Consider the following 18,379-nt stretch of genomic DNA (forward strand, 5'->3'; position numbering starts at 1 on the left):
ATTTTATAATATAAATAATATAATGATTACGATCCCTAATTTTTTGTCGTATCTTGAAAATTGCTCTGATACTAATTTGTTAAGCAGCTCTCAAAAGTACATACCCATACTTCAAAGTTAAAGATTTGTATTATATGCATATCGCGTTAACATATTCTTCACATCTGAGTACTCGAACATACATTTTTATAATACATACAATCGGTCGAAGTTGGATTTTTTTTTTTTTTTTTTTTTTTTTGTTTTTATAGGGAAAGCCGTTGCATGTCGAAGATCAGAACATTAAATAGTGTATCCGTTATATGTATATGTCTCCAAGGGCTTATTATCTGAAGATTACTGTTATTTTTAAAATTGTTTTTCTTTTTTTTTTATAACTATTAATAATTTTATTGTTTATAATTTTAGAAACATTATTCGTAATTCAATTTTTTTCAAGGCAATAAATAAAATACTTCGATTTACAAGCGTTTTTTTCTCAGTAATAATAAGTATTATGTTTTTGCGGCTAAACAAACTTTGCAACTGGTTGTATATATAAGTTGAATATGAGAAGCGATTATAAGTTTATCATATCCATACATTTACACAGAAATTATCATAACCACGTTTGAATTTATGCGAATATACCGAATTATTTAATAATTTGTATACATGCTTAATGTATTGTAATACCAAATACACTAAGTTACTTAAGTAAAATGGAGCTTATTTCTTGTTCTGCTTTTTTCTTAGAAGCTTGCTGGCCAATAATTTAAAAATATTTGGCTTTATTCATAAGTACCCCAACGTAGCGTATGTTTTCACAAAAGTGTCATCGCTGGTGCTGACGTTCCTATGGACACACATAGAATAATAAGCAGTTAGTGAAGCGATTTCATGTAAAATGTACATATATATAATTAACTTACTGGTCTTCCCATGGACATACGGCATTGTGCTCATCCGTAGCTGCTTGCGCCGAGCCACTGGCCTCCTCATTGCCTTTATCTTGATCATCGAGCGAGCTGTTTTTTTTTACGTCCGAGTTGCGTTTCTTGCGCCGTCGATGCTGTTCATCAATACTAAGTGCTGGCGTTTGTGTTCTGACGACTGTCGATTCATCAAAGAGTTCATCGTCCACTGTGTCTATGTCCAGTACGGCGAGTGGAGCCATTGAGGGTGCCGGTGTTGGCGCCGGCGGTATATATTCTAGATGTCTATCCGTGTCAGTAATATCGTAATCGTAGACAGCATCCTTACTATCCTCACCAAAATGCATTTCTTCCTGGTATTCATCAGTGGTGGGCGATAGCTCGGCCTCAACACTTTCCGGCACATGACTTTCAAATTCATTTTCGGTATTGATTTGAGTCCCTGTCAGTGTCTTAACCTGCGACTCGCCCTGAAGCTGTTCATTTTTTGTGGGATCAACTGCCTTCTGCATTTCAGTGGCTGACGTCACATTGACGACCAACTCGAGTTGCATGTCATAGTTGTTGTAGGCGTGAGGCTCGATCAGCTCGATTAATACTTCTTTGACAACAAGCAAGTCAGACTCTAATTGCCGCTCCGTGCAGAGGTTGGCAGTGGGACTTTCATTGGGCAATGGCACCATGGGCGTACTTGTAGCCAATTGTTGGCTAATGACATCTCCTTGTTTAACAAGTGCACCCTCTTTTGATGGCGACGTGACGTTGGTGGTGGGCGGCTTTATTTCCGATAGCTCTGGCGAGACCAACAAAAGCATTTCAGATCCAGATACCTCACTACTTTGTTGAGATGGTAACAATTTGATGGGCTCATCTTCAAGCTCGGCTTCCGTATCACTGACAGCGGGCAAATTTTTAGTAATGACGGCACTGCTGCTGTCACTAGCAGCACAGACAGGTTGCGCCTCCAATTGTGGGTAGCTGATAACAACGGGTGAATTTGTAATCGATGGGCAATTATTGCGACCAGTTTGATATTCCCAGGTGCTGTTAAAAAAGAATAACGTAAGATCGTTTGTAAGAAAATTACATTTGACTGGCAACAAGCAAAAATTACAAGTATTTAGTATTTCATATACATTAGAGACCTGCTCACATCTGAATTCTATTATAATTTATAATTGAATATAATAATTTTATGTATGTTGATGACTCGATGCACACACGAGAAAGCTCGCCAGCGTCCATTGAGGAACTTTGAGCGGAGCTGGACAGCGCCGGCTCTCGCAAATTGACCACCAATTTTTTTTCTTTTCATTCTTCTCTTCTCATTTGCAGTGTGCGGATTTCCTAGAAATGGAAGATTATAGCACTGCTTAAAACGCCAGGATGGCAGGCTCATACCATTGTAATTGCCACAAGCTTTACAAAATGAGAGGTGCTACCCTTAATAAATCCATCTTCTCACTGCCAAAACCCGAGTAGCACCGGTTCAATCGCTATCCGCTTCCCGTTCCTCGCTGAACTTTCGGGTGGACTCCTTCCACAACTGCCTGCACAGAAGTGTGACCAATTCCAAGATTACGGAGATAATTGATTTTAAAAATGGTCTCATGTCAAATCCGAAGACAATTCTGCTGTTATTGCAAGCAGAAGGATCAAATAAACAACACGTTGTAATGACATAGTCCACAGCAGTTATAATCACCACGTGATCAATGATCAACGTTGTTCCCCACATAACGTTTTAGAAACGCTTCTCTCAGTTTGATAAAGCACTGCGAGTAATATTGTTTGTTTCCCGCCTTTTGAAGCACTGTCGGAAGAGGTCTGCGCAAGTTCTCGATCCGCAAGATAAAGCTTTTGGTTATGTTTACCATTAGCTCAAGCAAGGCTTGTCTGATCCAAACTCAGGGGCGAGTTGCCTATGGAGAGACCTGCCACTTTACTAATACAAGAGTCGATTTCACTGGATGCTGATCATGTGAAAAAATAAATTGGTCGCGCCTGCCTTAACTCGAAAGGATATGTTTCTGTCTTCGTGTACTTCAACACGAAGGCAATCTACTTGGAAGTCACATCCGACCTAACAGCTGAAAGATTCCTACTTGCCTTTTGTCGGCTTGTAGCTCTACAAGGATGTCTTAAGTACCATGATCATGGCAAGACATTTGTTGGACCATCAAGTATATTATCTCGAGAATTCTTGGAATCGTCTCCAAACATAATCACCAGAAGGTGGAAAAAGCTACACAACGCTTTCGTTCGAGTCCAAGGAGCTCTCCACCTTCCTAGCATAAATCGATGCTTGCCTCAATTGAAGACCCTCCAATTCCGGAGGATCTTCTGCATTTATTGGCCCTCATCGCCAAATAGGTGATATGTTCGTAGTTATAAAGACAACGCGTGACAATGAGTGGCGTCTTGGCCGTGTCCAATTCACTTGCCCAGGTGCGGATGACAAGGTCAGAGCGGTAGACGTGCTCACCTCTTTACTTTGCCGTACAGTTCAATTTACAAAAAAATGTTCAATTCATTACAAATTTATTCATTAAAGTTCATACACATGTTTTTCATTCATCCCTTTCATATCCTTGTAACTACTCAAACTAGATCATTTGTTCCGGTGCCGAGTGTGCAGAGACTTCCTGAGTCTGATGGGTGTTTTTTTGGTTGTTAGCAAGAATCGCGATCTTTCACAATTAAATCAATAGTCGAACTCGAATAATCATGTCAACAAAAATTATTAGAGGACAACAAAAATATTTCCAACTCCGAATTCAAAATAAATGACAGATGTCAGCAGGTTAACAAGTGTATGTAATCTTCGGTGTGCCTAAGATACCGATCTTACTTGTTTATGTATATAGATAGATAAGATTTTATATTTTAATCACAACATATATTTCTTAAAGTATGCGGTGGGATACCTGGGTGTAAATGAAACGGAGGCGCGCCGTTGTTCGGTTTGGTTGGGCATTAAACTCTTCATACCCGCCACTCCGCTGTCTACAGTATTTTGATGTCGCAAGCCTAAGTTGCGTTGCATGCGTTCAGACACATCACAGACTTGTGGACAAGTGCTGTAAAAATCAGTACATTAGATTGTTTGTTAATCCGCATTCCCACGAAGAACATTAATCATGACGTTCTTTTCATCAATTTGCTGCTGCTTTGACACGACATTTCTGGATGTTGATTACCATCTGCTAAGTAACTAACATTGGTTGTACAATAAATCAAAATAACTGCTCGTATTTTTAGTGCAATGACAGCTGGTAACTGGTGGAATGAACTATGAGCACTGAAAAATGTTGCCAATGATCAACCTTTTAGATTTGGTGACAGTGGGTCTTAATTGGTTGTAGATGAGTTCAGAATACTTGAAAAATTGGTAACTCCATTTACATCTATCCATCTATCTTGAAGGACATCTCAAGAGCCCGATTTGCACTATATTGTATACAAATTTTGATGAATTTGATTGCGGGAATTGTCGTTTATATTTATTTATTTCTTTTTTATCTTTATGAGCAGTTACCTGTATCTGGGGATGCTAACCGAAATCTTTAAATGATATGGTCATTTCCAATTCTTATCGGCCGAGTGGTTGGATGGGGTAGTGATCAACGCGGCCCGTCGATATATACATATGCCGAAATTTGGAGGACATTAGCATCGAGAATATCGATAAGAAATAAAAAATGCACCCTTGCTCAATTTATCCGAAAATGACAATGAAATATGCACGAAACTCTTTTTGCCTAAAGCTGGCCTGTGTGAACTGATACTCAGCATCTATTCCCTACAAACAAAAGATCGATGGGAAAATGTCATGATTTAATTTCGCCACGTAAATGTGAACATAGTCAATTGGTTTTATTTACCTTGTTGGGGGCTGCGGCTCTACCCTGGCGTCGACAGTGCCGGTTGACAAGGGTAAAGGCAGAGCTGGAGTATAATCAGCATTTGTGACTGATGTGGCTTGTACTGTGTCCGCTGTTCCGATATCCTGATCCCAAGGACAAATAGACAGCTTTACCTGTGCTGCAGGCAGTGCATCTGAGCCCGGCTCATCCCATGGACAGATGGCACTGCCTCTAGCAGCTGACAAGCTCTCTATGGTAGTCCCTAATTGGGAAAACTTGATATTCGAAGATTCACTGTGTAGAAAAGACAATTGTTACAATAATAATAAAGGCATATGCAGCATTTTTATTGCTTGACAAATAATGAAATATTTTATTTATCGAAATACTTCGACAAAATTGGACCTTTGATGCTTCTAGCATAATGAAATAAGTTAGATCATTGCAGTCGGGCGTAACCAACTGCGGAATCATCTGGTACTCGTGTAGCCGAAATTTTTCACAATATTATAGTGAAATGTACCAAACTTTGAAGTTAGACAACAAGGCGCCTCCTCGTAAGATTCGTCATTTCTTGGCCACGCCCATCCCACTTCCATAAATTGTGAAAACCTTTATCTCCCGCAATTTTGAAACTAGAGTCACCAAATTTAAAAGTCACAGCAAGGATTTTGATTATGGTATCAGAGTATTCTGTAGTCGGCTACGCCTGACTACAACACTCTCACTTATTTTAATTTTAATTATTATAGCCCGCAAAATGTGCGTAAATATTTAAATCACTACTGTTCCTAATATAAAAATTGACGAGCATAGATTGCGGCACCTCTGAATGGTAATGGCTTACCACTTTCAAAATCCAAATTGTGTAACATAAATAGATTCTATTGATTTGCACTTCGTCGAGGTATTATCAGTTTCCTATGACATGGCTCAAACACCTTAAAACTTGACCTTCTTCAGCTCTTAAATAATTCACATGTCGTAATATGTGACAACTGAGTTCAAACTTTAACTGATAGTCTCCCACAGCTTTAGAGCGTGAAACACAAATTGCGAAACAACCAACTTAAAGGCGGAGGCTACATCATTTTAGCGATTCTGGCAGTGACACACGAATTGTAGAAAAATCAATAGCATTGGCTTACCTGTAGGAAATCTCGCTGAGATTATTTTGGGAGTGAGAGTGCGGGACTTTGGAACTATCCTTAGTGACACCACCAACAGCAAGCTCATGAGCCGAGCCAGTGAGACTGCGATCACTTCCGCGCCGCCGCGCTATGCTATTAGGGGGTGGTGCTTGGATGATGGATGCAGTGCCGCTAGCTGTGCCGGTGCTACTAGTGCCTCTTGCCGCTTCGCCCAAATTTGGCTGACTAGACAGAGCAGCAGTCATCTTCTTCTTCGCACCACTCACACCCCCAAAATTGAAGAAGCGTTTCTTGTGCGAAGGCTGGATACCACTGTCCACAAGACGTTTGTAGAAATCGGAACGTACAAAGCGCGGATAGCAATCTTTTTTCAGTAACAGCATGTATATGTGCTCTGAGGCGGAGTCAAATGTGAAGCGCGTGGGATTTTTGAGACCACGCAGAACGCTTTCCATGGTTTTCCCATCGATGTTAATCTCACACGGCGCTCCGGGCTTAAGGAACTCTCTGAGAAGCAAAAATAAAATGTAGTGAAAATATGTTTGCTGTTACAATAAATCATGTATTCTCACTCAAATATCTCGTTGACTTTGCGCGCCACTTGCGAGTGCGCTGAGCGTCGGAGACGATTAACAGCAATCCAAAAGCGAATATTTTCGTGAGAATACTCTTTCTCTAAAAAGTTTGTAAATTCCTGCAGGCCTGTGGGATCCGAGACGAGCTCCTCTATCGAAATGGCCCAGCGTTTCACACGCTTTTCCGTTGGTATATCAACAAAAGTGCTGTTTAGCTGCCAAAAGGCAATATCCTCAGTAACCCAAGGGTTGGAGGGCAGTGCTGGCTGCAGAAAGAAGTCATACTCGTTGAATGTCTCCGAGTAGCAGACTAGAGATTCACAAGCTTGTGACATCTTCATGCGTGTACGATTTAAGGATTTGCTCAGAAATTCCACCTCGCGTTGAATATCATCGACAGTCTTCTTTTTATTTGGCTTTTGGCCCTGGCGATCCCGTGAAGGGACCGGGCACGGCTCGAGGGGTGTAAATTGACCGGGTGGTGGTCGGTGGACTCGCCAATAAGCTCGCTCTTGCGAGTCGCCAACGATCTTCTCACCCTTTTTGCGCTCCTTTGCAAGACGCACCTGCTCCTCGGCCTGCATTGAGATGAAGTCCCACTTCCCTTTTAGGTTCTTATGCAGAGAGGCCAAAGCCTCAGCCTCGTAGTCCTCCAAAGCATGACGCTGCTTATTGCGAAGTGACCGCTTTGCTAAATATATTGCGTACTCCACATTGTCCGGAGCCTTGTGCTGCCAGGGCCAGTAGTAGGGTGTCTGGAAGCGATAAAGAGATGAATCGTCTTTTACAGTCAAGGTCTTTGAGTCGTTGACGGGAAAAAAGTATCCATGGAGGCATAGCTGATTTGCAATATTCAGTGCTTCCGATTCCTCTATTTGAAGACGATCCATAAGCCACTCAATTAGATCGTACCCTGTTAAATGATATAAATTTCAGTTTCTTCAGTAATCTTCTCTTTTTTTTTATTGCTTTCAATTACCCATGAAAGCATAAGGGATGGAGGTAAGGAACATCTTTTGCTGACGCACTGGTACCCCATGCTCTTGGTCCTGCATCTCCCGCACTAGGACTTCCATCTGAAATGAAAACAAAATATAGCGTAATATAACATTTTTAATCATACTCTATTTAATTGCTTTAATTGAACATAAGTTGAACACCGTAGGCAGCTTATGTACTACTGCAGGCTATAAATCGTATACTACGGGCATTAAAATTTGTTTACTCAAGCATTCGAGAATTCGATACGATATAGCGAGGTATTACATATATCCTTCAGGGTGGCCCATAAATAAACATTAGTATTTTTAGACTTAAAATAAATACAATACAATTTGCATAGCTAATAAAATTCATATACTCAATTTAAGAACTTACGATTCCACCTGACTTCCTCTAAATAAAACGATAGCTAAATATCTTGTTTCGTGTGCATATTGGAAAGGATGTTTCTAAAAATTAATTTTTGCATTTCTTGCTATTACAAATGGGTTTCTTAGTGTATTAATAATACAAAATATTTTTTAAAAAAATACAGAAAACCGCCCAATTTTTTTGATCGTCGTTTTAGCAAGCCTTTGTTGGGTCTTAAAGCGGCAAAGTGATGCACTAGGTTTGGCGGTTAGACTAAGAAGAACTTTTATTCAATGTATTCTTAAGTTAAGGAATCGAACGCAATATCGATATTTTCTGTTATTAACATTAGTAATCGGAATGTTGTTTTGATCTTTTACATATTTTCAACACCATTCTAGATTTAAGAAATCGTTTCCTAATACTTTGAGATTTTTTTCTAAAAAATATAACAACTTTTCGGCATATACATTTTTCCGGAAACACCCGTTCTGAACCTAAAATTTGGCCCTTTAAAGACTTTTTTGTTGGATAAAAAAAATGCTCCATATTACAGGGAAATCAAGTGTTGCAAACAAATCAAATTTGGACATCGTTTGTATCGAATTAAAAATTGTCGTAACATTTTTAATACTCTGATGCCTTCCAAATATTTTCATTTCCTGACCACAACTACGACCGATAATTGTGGAATTCTTTACATCTCTAAATGGTAGGAAGATTTTAATAATAAACAAATATCTTTCGTAGTGCTAGTGGCACAAAGTTTAAGAGGTACATTGACGATTTAAATGATTTGTGGGTACTGCAAATTACATATTAGCACTAAGCAATCAATAAATTTTATTGTAGTTTGTATTGATTACTTAGTTACTAGCAGACACTATTGTTAGAATATGCGGACACCGGGTATTCCACGGGAATCCATGCCGACTGGGGCGGTCTGTGACGTTTTGATGCGAAATACCCGCTGGGTAATTCCAGCGTCTGCGCGAGGCGCATACGTATTTTTGGTTACCGGCACTGGCCAGCCGAGTGGCATTCTTTTATTTTAATTTAATTATATTTCTCCTTATACATTTTACGTTACTTATAGTCCAATTGACGAAGCCGCAAGTTGCCCTTTCAAATAAATCAATATTACACACTGGTTTTGTTTGTATCGTCTTCCAATCAGATCGAAACCATATCCTGGCTTCACGAAAATTACTTGAATAAAAAAGGCTAATTTATTTTGACCTTTACCACTAAGCACCTGTTATCAGATGGTATTACTTATTGATATAAGAGTATTTCGCAGTCGGTTATGTCCGACGTGTTTACAATCTGAAACCTACATTCACAAAACCTTCAATAACATCCAGAAAATAATTATGGTTAATAAAAGTAACTGCAAATTTACGAAATAATTATTAATATTATTTAAACTTGCCCATAATAGATAATCTCCAATAATTTTTTTTTTTTTTTTTTTGGATTTTTGAGTTCTAAAAAATCGATGTTTTGAATATTTTAGAGCCAAAATGTTGCTAAAAATATGAAACATTTCCTCCAGAGGTTTATAATCTATTGCTATAGGGATATGGCTCAGTTGGAAACTTGCAAACGATGGTTGACAAGATTAAATTCAATTGTAAATATCTCAATATTTATAATCGTAAAATATAGAAGAAAATGAATGCAGCCTAGAAATTTTTGTTATAAACTTTAAAAAAATATATTAAAAAATAAACCGGAGAATTAAGAATTTAAGCACTGGGTTTTTGAATGGCACAACAAATGTTTTGGAAATGTACTTACTAAAAATTCAGGTTTTCTAAAATTTCGGGGCGACTTTCTTATGAGTATAGAAGAGAATATTGGATTTGTGCAATGTGCCGTCCTAAGATTGTTCAAAAAATGTCTGCCGTGACCATTTCCACTGCCACAAATGGCAATCGAGGCATGACCAACACTCATGCCCTTGCAATAATTACAATGATTGCTTCTCACAGATATTATATAAGAAGTCTTTTAAACTTTAAAACAAAAACAATGTACATAGATTTATTCCAAGAGTGCTAATGCGTTACTTCAAGATTGAATTCTTCAATTCTATGAATACACATTTTGATGTTTTACGTACAACTCTCTATGCTCTGCTATAGACTCTAGGAGTAGTAGAAGGTCATCGAGCAATAACTTAGATTTCAATTTCAAGTTCACCTTCCCATTACTGGGGGGTCTTACTCACCTTATCAAATGCCATTGGACGGGAGAGCTTGTCAATGGTTTGCTGTGCAGGCTGTTGGATGGGGGCACCAGCAGATATGGGCGCAGTGGATGCAGAGCCTTGGTGGTGATGGTGTTGGGAAGCATTTGATCCTACACTCGCAGCCTGATGCTGGTGCAAATGGTGGTGGTGCTGCGGATGATGATGTCCCATTGAGCTGCCACTGAAGGCAGTTGCCGCCTGCGTGGCGGCATTTATTGTAGTTGCTGCGGAGGCAAGAGCAGGACTGCTTCCACTATGACCACCGGCATAGCTAGTTAATGTTGCAATAGTCCCCAGATTGTTGTTTATTTGTGTAGAAGGAAAAAGCTGAGCTGTCGCCTGCGGCGCAATCAGTGGTTGTAGGCTCAAAGTTGTTGGCTTGACGCATTGCGGTATTTGTACCAATTGTTCAGGTGGCAGCGGTTGTGATTGTGCCTGCTGCACTGTTGCCGACGTTGACGGTGTTGCATTAACCAGATTGCGCAAAACTAACTGCTGATCTCGATCTGGTGGCAGTCCGCCAGGCGGCTCCATGACGGTGCCGCAAATCTACAGATGAATCGATCTTAGATTTTGCGGTGAGAGCCTTTCCTCAATCAAATCACGATAAAATTGATGTTGTTGCTTCCTGGCCTGTAATCAAGCCACTTTACTTTGTGCTGATTAGTTAGATGCTTGGTGCATCTACCCGATGGTCATCACATCCTTGTGCATGCAAATCTTTGCTACAAATAGAAGATAAAAGATCTTAAATATTATAAATATGAAGTGATAAAAATGTTTTGTTCAAATCCCGAAACGATATCCCAAGCTAATCACATAGTTTTTAAATATATATGCCGATCTTTCAGAAAAATCTATCTGACAATTAAATATTCCTATTGTAAAATTGAACTTCCTTCATGGAGAAAAACAAAGTGCGAACGTTGTAGTTGTGGACGACTCGGATAACCAGTGTTATGCCGATTTATGGAATTATGGAGGTGGACATAATAGGTGCTGATCTTTGAAGGACGTCGCTAACAAGAAATTAACCAAATTGTGATGACTTTAGCTTTAAAGTTAGCACAGATATGTGGTCTTATCGATTTTCTAACAATGTCTGACGCGGTCACATGCGAGTTTCAAGTGTCCAACTGTAAGGGTGACGAGCATAATTGCGCTCGCACGAACAAACAGACTAACGTTATAGTCTTATGCCTTCGGTATATAATGATTCGAAGTATATAATGATTCTGCCCAATATTCATGGATTTGCATTTCTGTCATTTAAGCTTTAGCTTTGGCAGTGAGACGTATTTAAAGAGAAGTTTTCTAGAAATCGAATTTCAAAACTAAGTTTTGATTTTCGTTAATTTTTTTCAAACAGGGCAGGGTAATAAACGTGTGGAATATGTATTCTATATTTCAGGTCTACAACAATATTTCAGGACATTCTACAAAACTTATGGATCTTATAATCTGATCCGTCGCATTAGAACAATATAGATCTAGAACTGCTATTGCTATTCCAAAAATTGGTCTGTTACTTTCTCTTAAAAGCAACGGTTGACGCACTAAGATAAGTTAACTTTGGATAAATACACGTTTAATGTGTCTGGCTCAATATTGATTATCTCTCCTGCATTGAAATAGGTGTTTTTAACGGTCGCAGGCTATGCTGCTGATGTCAGTGTTGTGTTGTCTGAATAACGGCGCCGTTGTTAGACAGGAAGTTCGTTTCAAACTGTTGGCAAATGAGTTTCCGATTGTGCAGGAGGTTTCCTGCTACCGTTGCCGTTAACGGCTGTGTTGTACTCGTCTCTCTTGAATTATCTGTTGGTTATTTTGCAATTCACATGCACAGCTGGACTAAGCATATTAATTCCTTGCAATCTCTCTACAATAATAATAAGCAAATAATTGCAAATTTACTGTGTATATTTGCAAATTATTTTTATATTTACAGTTTTTATATTAAATATCCAAATAAACTTCGAAATTTATCGAACTCCTTGCGCGAAACTATCGTTATCGCATCCTTAACAGATTTCCTGTTAAAAGTTAAGAATTTTCCGTAAAAAAACTAATTGAAATCAAAAACATTTTTTATCAACAACTGCTTTATGTAAAATATTTTTGTATGGCATATAAGATAATTTCGGGCACATGAAAAAATTGTAGCATACGTCACAATACGCATTCAGTTTTTAGCATAATTATAGGGGTTTAAGCTACAACTTTTACCAGGTAATGCACATTGAAGTGTTAAACAAATTGGCATCAAAAGTGCATTTCGAAAAAATGGCATGTACGATAATACTGAGATTTTATCGATTTAACAGAGCACAGTGGGCGTGTCGCGCCAATCTTCGAAAAAAGTTTGGTCATTTCTTGTATACTACGTGCAGAGTCTACATATGTTATTCCATCGATAACTGTCTTCGTTTCCCCAATATCGGTTCATCCACCCCAAATAACAGCCCTCCATTATTATAGTTAGTATCTCTATAATTTAGTTAGTACACCCATCGGATATGTGCCATTGGTTTTGATTATCTCTCTAAACTTGAATCGAGATCACTTTCCGTACTTTAACAGTCTTCTTTCAAAACCCTTTCCCAAAGAAGAGTTCTGTGGATCCCAGGACACAAAGATTGCGACACCGCAAGAACGCCTTATTCAGTCTCACACCAACCTGTTACCGCTTCAAACTAACCTAACAACCAACAACATATTTATCAATTATCCTGTTGGGGTATTAATCAGTATTAAGCAAGTAAGAATGCTCTAGTCGAGAACTGAGGTCACCGGCTTGCAGCAAGCGAGTGTATATCATTTTTTACATTGTGTGAGATAAATGGTTTTATCAATTTCTCCATCAACATCTTTGTGTAGCTCCTCATCTGTTAGAAACTTTTGAAACCAGAGTAAATTTTACGACACCGGTTTCTTCACAGATATTCTGCCGAAGATCAGGAAGATCTCTCAAAATGTTATATTTCCGTCAACCGGAACATTCACGACAGACGCATGACTGAAAACCACTGCATTGAAGATTGTCGCATGCAACAGATTTTATCAAGGACTGATCGAAAACAAACAAATTTAAAGAATTTAATTAAAACATTTTATTATTAGACAAAAAAAAATAAATAACAGACCCTTGCTGACCGGAGTAAATATGTTAAGATTTAATTTTTGGTGTACAGAGTAGTTATATTATGCAGCAGTAAATGTACACGCCCATCTCGATCCCACAAATTATAACCTCGCATTCGACCGATTGAAATACACAGTACCAAGATAAATCACAAGGCGGATATTTCTCTGTTGCTTGAAGGATATTGCCAGTAATATATTTTTCCAATGTATAGGTTTTATTTATTTACACTTCCCCAGTGTAGGATTAACCCAACAGGGCTCGCTTAGAAGATATATTGAACCCTTTCATAAGATATTCTAGCCAACACGCTTAAGAATTGTGCTCGTGTCTAAATACCGAAACAAATATCAACCATCTCGGCGAACAAATATTAATGGCAAGCTGCTAGCCATTTACCCGCCAGACGGCTACATAAGATCCAAATTTGGTTAGTTTTCAGCTTAAATTGATTAATTGATTATATGCACATATAGATATTACATATTATTTGAGGTCACCTCCAAAATACCGCAAGAAAATCCCCCTGGTACCGTGTCCCCTTTTTTATTTAACTTGTTCATAAATGTCCTTCCTTCCGTGATAAGCCAGATGTTTGCTGATAATGTAAGGCTTTTCCTGTGGACTACTAACTCTTTTTCCGATCAAAGCTTACAAACTGATCTTGGAAGTTTGCAAAAGTTACTTTAACATTAAGCAAAAGTAAATTAATGTCTTCTTCTAAGCGAAAGCGCTTTTCAATAATTATTTTCTTCATGTCAAACAACTTGATTGCATAAAACGTGTTTATGATTTGGGTATTCTATTTTAGATCATAAACTTTAGTTTGATAATGGCTTGGGTTTCATTAAGCACTGGTCGAAAGAATCTGAATATCGCTATGTTACTAAAATTATTTATATAACACTTGTGCGTTATATTCGTAAATTTCACAATGTGCATCATGACTAAATAGAATGTGCACAAAACCATTTCTGTTATTTGCCTTTCTCAGCCTAGACGGGAATACTAAAAATTAGTTCGTTTGGCAGTCCAGATTGGGAGTATAAGGATTTTTTTTACCTCTTTCTCTTCAAATTTGTAATACAAACTATGCTATCCATAACCCATTTCGGATCTTAAGCTCCAGTTAGTAATGCACTTAATTTGTAGTGCACCTTTCATTTGGTCGTATATGACTTGTCCAGCGATGCTTAGTTTTATTTACTAATTACTAACTATATTTTACAAAGTAATGAAACTCGTTAACAGTATTGAGCTACTTCGAAGTCAAACTGTGCTTGTGGAATTCCAAGAACTACAAAACAGGCAGCTGTGCGAGACGATCGGCGTCGCCTTACAGAGTAGTGGAGGTGATTGCCATATAGCTGCAGCTACTATTTGTCGAATAGTTTTAAGCAAAAATAATTTCTAATTTTGTCACTGTTACCACCAGAAAATAAATGCGTAATTCATTAAATTCATTAAATGAATAAAATACGTTGCATCATCGAAATCTTAGCCTTTTGTATGCATTTTCGTCAGTATTTTGATTAATATTTTATTTACTTTAATATTTTGAATACCATATTTTTATTTAACGTATCTTGCTTGTGTTCATATCCTGTTTTCAATTGCATAACGATCTTTGCAACCGTTTTCTTGGTAATGGATTTTCAGAAATTTGAAAACAACGATGTTAATATTTTTACGAATAAAAAAGAAAATCCGACGATCGTCCAGGCAAATGGACAGATAGACAGACGAACATGGATATGTATAAGTTCAGCTTTTAATGCTGATCAATAATATATATATACTTGAGCCGGATACAATTTTACAATAAAAATTGTGATTGTATAACTCTACCTATAGCGATTTCCTAAATGAGAGTGTATCTTTCAAATGCTAAGATAGCTATAGGTTATAGGAATACGGTTCTACAGTTTAATCAAGATAGATTTAAAGCTGATGGATTAATTCGCATATAAACTGATATAAGGGCACGCGGACATGACTATATCGACTCGGCCAGTGATGAAACAAACGAAATTCTGATGATATAACAAGTGAGAACGTTACTCTTAGACGTTATCGACTACGGAATACTCTGTACCAGTATAACACCAGCTGATATCAGGGGGTAAAGATGCATCTTGCGAAAGGGGTTGTCAGTAAATTACCACTGAGATTTGGAAACGCTAGCTTCAAAATGTATAAGGTATAGGTTCTCACGACATGTGGGGCAAGGACATTTTGTATACTAAAATTGTTGCGATTATATGTTATCTTCACGTGAGATCTATTTAGAAATATTGGCTTACGTGATTTGTGGAGATTTGGACTTGAACATGATATGAATTAGCTCACATTTAAAATGCACCTTTCAATTTTGGAAGATGTTGTCGATTTCACAGCCCAAATACTCTCAACACTTGTTAAATTCAAGTGTCACGCTTTATATGGTTTGTTTAATATGAAATACAACTTATTTATTTCTTAACCGTTATTTATATAATTCTTACAGTTGATCAATGTATTGGCAAGAAGTATTATATAACATAATAATTATATTGAATCGGAAAAAGGCGGCATTAGGCATTAGGACGAAGGAACAGACAGTCGGATATGGCTATAGCTATGTGGAATCGGTTGCTAAGATTTGCCGGCTCGAAGATGCCATACATTATTTATTATTTGCACGACTTCATTATACCCTTTTTGAGAAATTTCAATTTGTATTAAAACAATCTGTTGCTGGGATCGATATCAACATTTTATGATTTGCAGAGCACCTAACAGAAAACTAGTTTATATTTTCGAAAGCGCAAAATTGTAGAGCACTGCTGTATTTTGGCTTGCCGAAAATATCTGTTATCCGAAAAGTCACTAACTTATCAAACTACCCCGTATGCGCTGACCTTGTCGTCAGCAAAATGAGAATAACAAAGAGCAATAACAAATATTTTGCCACAATCAATACACAAACTAAAAAATTATAAATAAGAGTGCCATCGCTAGAAGAGTCTGCTCTAAATTGCCCTCGCATTACAGATTCGTATTAATTAATTATTCTGCCTTTTATACATTTTCTTACGTTTGAGCAACTTTATTATACGCTTTTTACCCATTTAAAATGAGTAAGGCAAGGTCATACACAATGTGTGTGTTTGTGGGCAGGGGTGGAGTGGAATGGAGTGGTGCGGTGTGGTGGTTGGCGATGCTTCATGGAAATTTAACATAGATGCATACATATGGTTGATCGTAGAATGAAAATCGAAAATATAACTTAACTTCGGATGTGCTTAGTAAAAAGCCTTAGCAATCTTTCAAATCTTGAAAAATAATGTATGCAACATGAATAATATAAAATAAAACGAAGCGAAACGAAACGAAATGAAAAAAATGCATCCACCACACGGATTCCCTTTTGTTATTCAATGATATAAAATGAATGTGTAGAAGAAAAAGTTATCTTGGTAAACATTAAAGAGATATGTCAATCCAATCCACAAGGCTGCTACAAATATACATAGATACATACATATGTTCATAACTGCCAGCCAGCCAGCCAGCCAGCATACAATTTTCTACCACAAATTCAGTGTCATTGCTAGCACATCAACACATTTGGCTTTCACACATGCAAACACTTTTCGTTACCTCTTTGCGTCTGGCTTCATTTGGTGTCGAAATTTCACCTTTTCTAAATTTCACCTTCGGTTGTCTGATTTTAAATATTTATTACAATTTATTTTTGCTTTAAATCTGCACTTCACATATATACATATATATATATATATACGTATATATATATATATCTTCTTTTTTTTTGTAATAACAAGCAATCTGCAAATTCACAGAAAAGAAAAGTCAAATAATTTTGTGCACTTTTTATTGCGCAGTATTTTACTCTGCAATTTTAGTTTAAATCATACATTCATATGTATGTTGTGGACATGTATTTACTTTACTTATTGGAATTTTCAGTTGTTGAGGGAATAAGTGAAAAATGTTTTTTTTTCTTCTTATTTTTATGATGGTATTTCTTTTTACGCGGACAGTAAACAACGTACACAGGACAAGGACGTCCGCCGCACACAACAATCAGAGCCCGTGTCCGCAGCTAGAAAATGTGGAAAATGGATTTTTCTGTGCTTCTGTTGCCTCAGTTGCGCAGCGCTTTTCAGAGAGTTATACATAGATAGAGAGGGGCAGAGAGAGAGAGAGAGAAAGAGTGGTGCCATTGAGAGAAATGTAAGCAATTTCAGAGCGATTTTTGATATCTGAGCACCCAAACCACTGGTGGAATGTTTAAACGGCTGCTCCATGATGGAAGCAAGACCAAGAGCACGGGTGCAAACCCGAATCGGAGCACCTTTGCAAGAGAGCAGCTGCTTTAGTATGAATGAATTTTGCGTGTAGCTGCTCTATTGCGCCGTCGCATCGCAACAACTGCACTCTCTGACTTTCTATTTAGTTTTTCGATTAGGGCGGCTGTCAGCCAATTTTCCACGGAAAAAAAAAGAAGAAAAAACCACATGATTTCAATGTTCTTGCTTCTGAATGTTTATATTCTGTGCCCATAATAGGTAAAAGGGTAATAACAAACATGTGGAAATGAATGTGAACGCATTTTATATAATGATAGCCGAAATGATATTGCCACACACATTTGTCTGATTTCATTTATTTTGCTTGTCTAAATTAAGAGACACATTAAAATCTTTGCAACTTTCCGAAAATCCAAAAATCCGTGAATTATTTGTCAAAGAGAGAATTATTTAAAGGAATGTAGCTACAGAATATGGGCTTGCATGTTTTGCTCTAAAAGTTGAAACACAACCATTTCAGATGCGATAATTTTAATGATTTAACTAAATACATTTTTTTGAAAAATTATTTCTTTTATTTGTGTATGTGTGCAAAAAACTGTTTTTGCATGTAAACTCGACATACTTTTTGCGAAATCGACCAGAAAAGCGATTTCAAAACTATAACGTTTTTTCTATTTTTTTTTTTTCATTATTTCTAAAGACACAAAAAATTAAAAATCTTTAAATTACAAATGTTTTTTGCTTCAATTTTGCAGAAATATATTTATTTTTTGCAAACTGTTATTTTTAGAAGAACAAAAATTTGATT

At 37.4% G+C, this 18,379-nt stretch overlaps 1 protein-coding gene across 1 annotated transcript; it reads right to left on the minus strand.

The window, feature by feature from the left end:
* Window positions 1-228: 228 nt before the first annotated feature.
* Window positions 229-16,980, minus strand: LOC6565227. Its single transcript, XM_001991196.3, has 9 exons — window positions 16,898-16,980; window positions 10,093-10,838; window positions 7,486-7,582; window positions 6,504-7,419; window positions 5,929-6,438; window positions 4,799-5,074; window positions 3,842-3,994; window positions 912-1,958; window positions 229-835 (listed from the first exon to the last, which is right to left on the minus strand). Exons 2-9 carry the CDS (start codon window positions 10,645-10,647, stop codon window positions 775-777), a joined length of 3,615 nt encoding a protein of 1,204 aa, XP_001991232.2. The 5' UTR covers window positions 10,648-10,838; window positions 16,898-16,980; the 3' UTR covers window positions 229-774.
* Window positions 16,981-18,379: the final 1,399 nt, after the last annotated feature.

The sequence above is a fragment of the Drosophila grimshawi genome, unplaced genomic scaffold (genome assembly GCF_018153295.1).
Source record: "Drosophila grimshawi isolate 15287-2541.00 unplaced genomic scaffold, ASM1815329v1 contig_848, whole genome shotgun sequence".
Lineage (NCBI taxonomy): Eukaryota > Metazoa > Arthropoda > Insecta > Diptera > Drosophilidae > Drosophila > Drosophila grimshawi.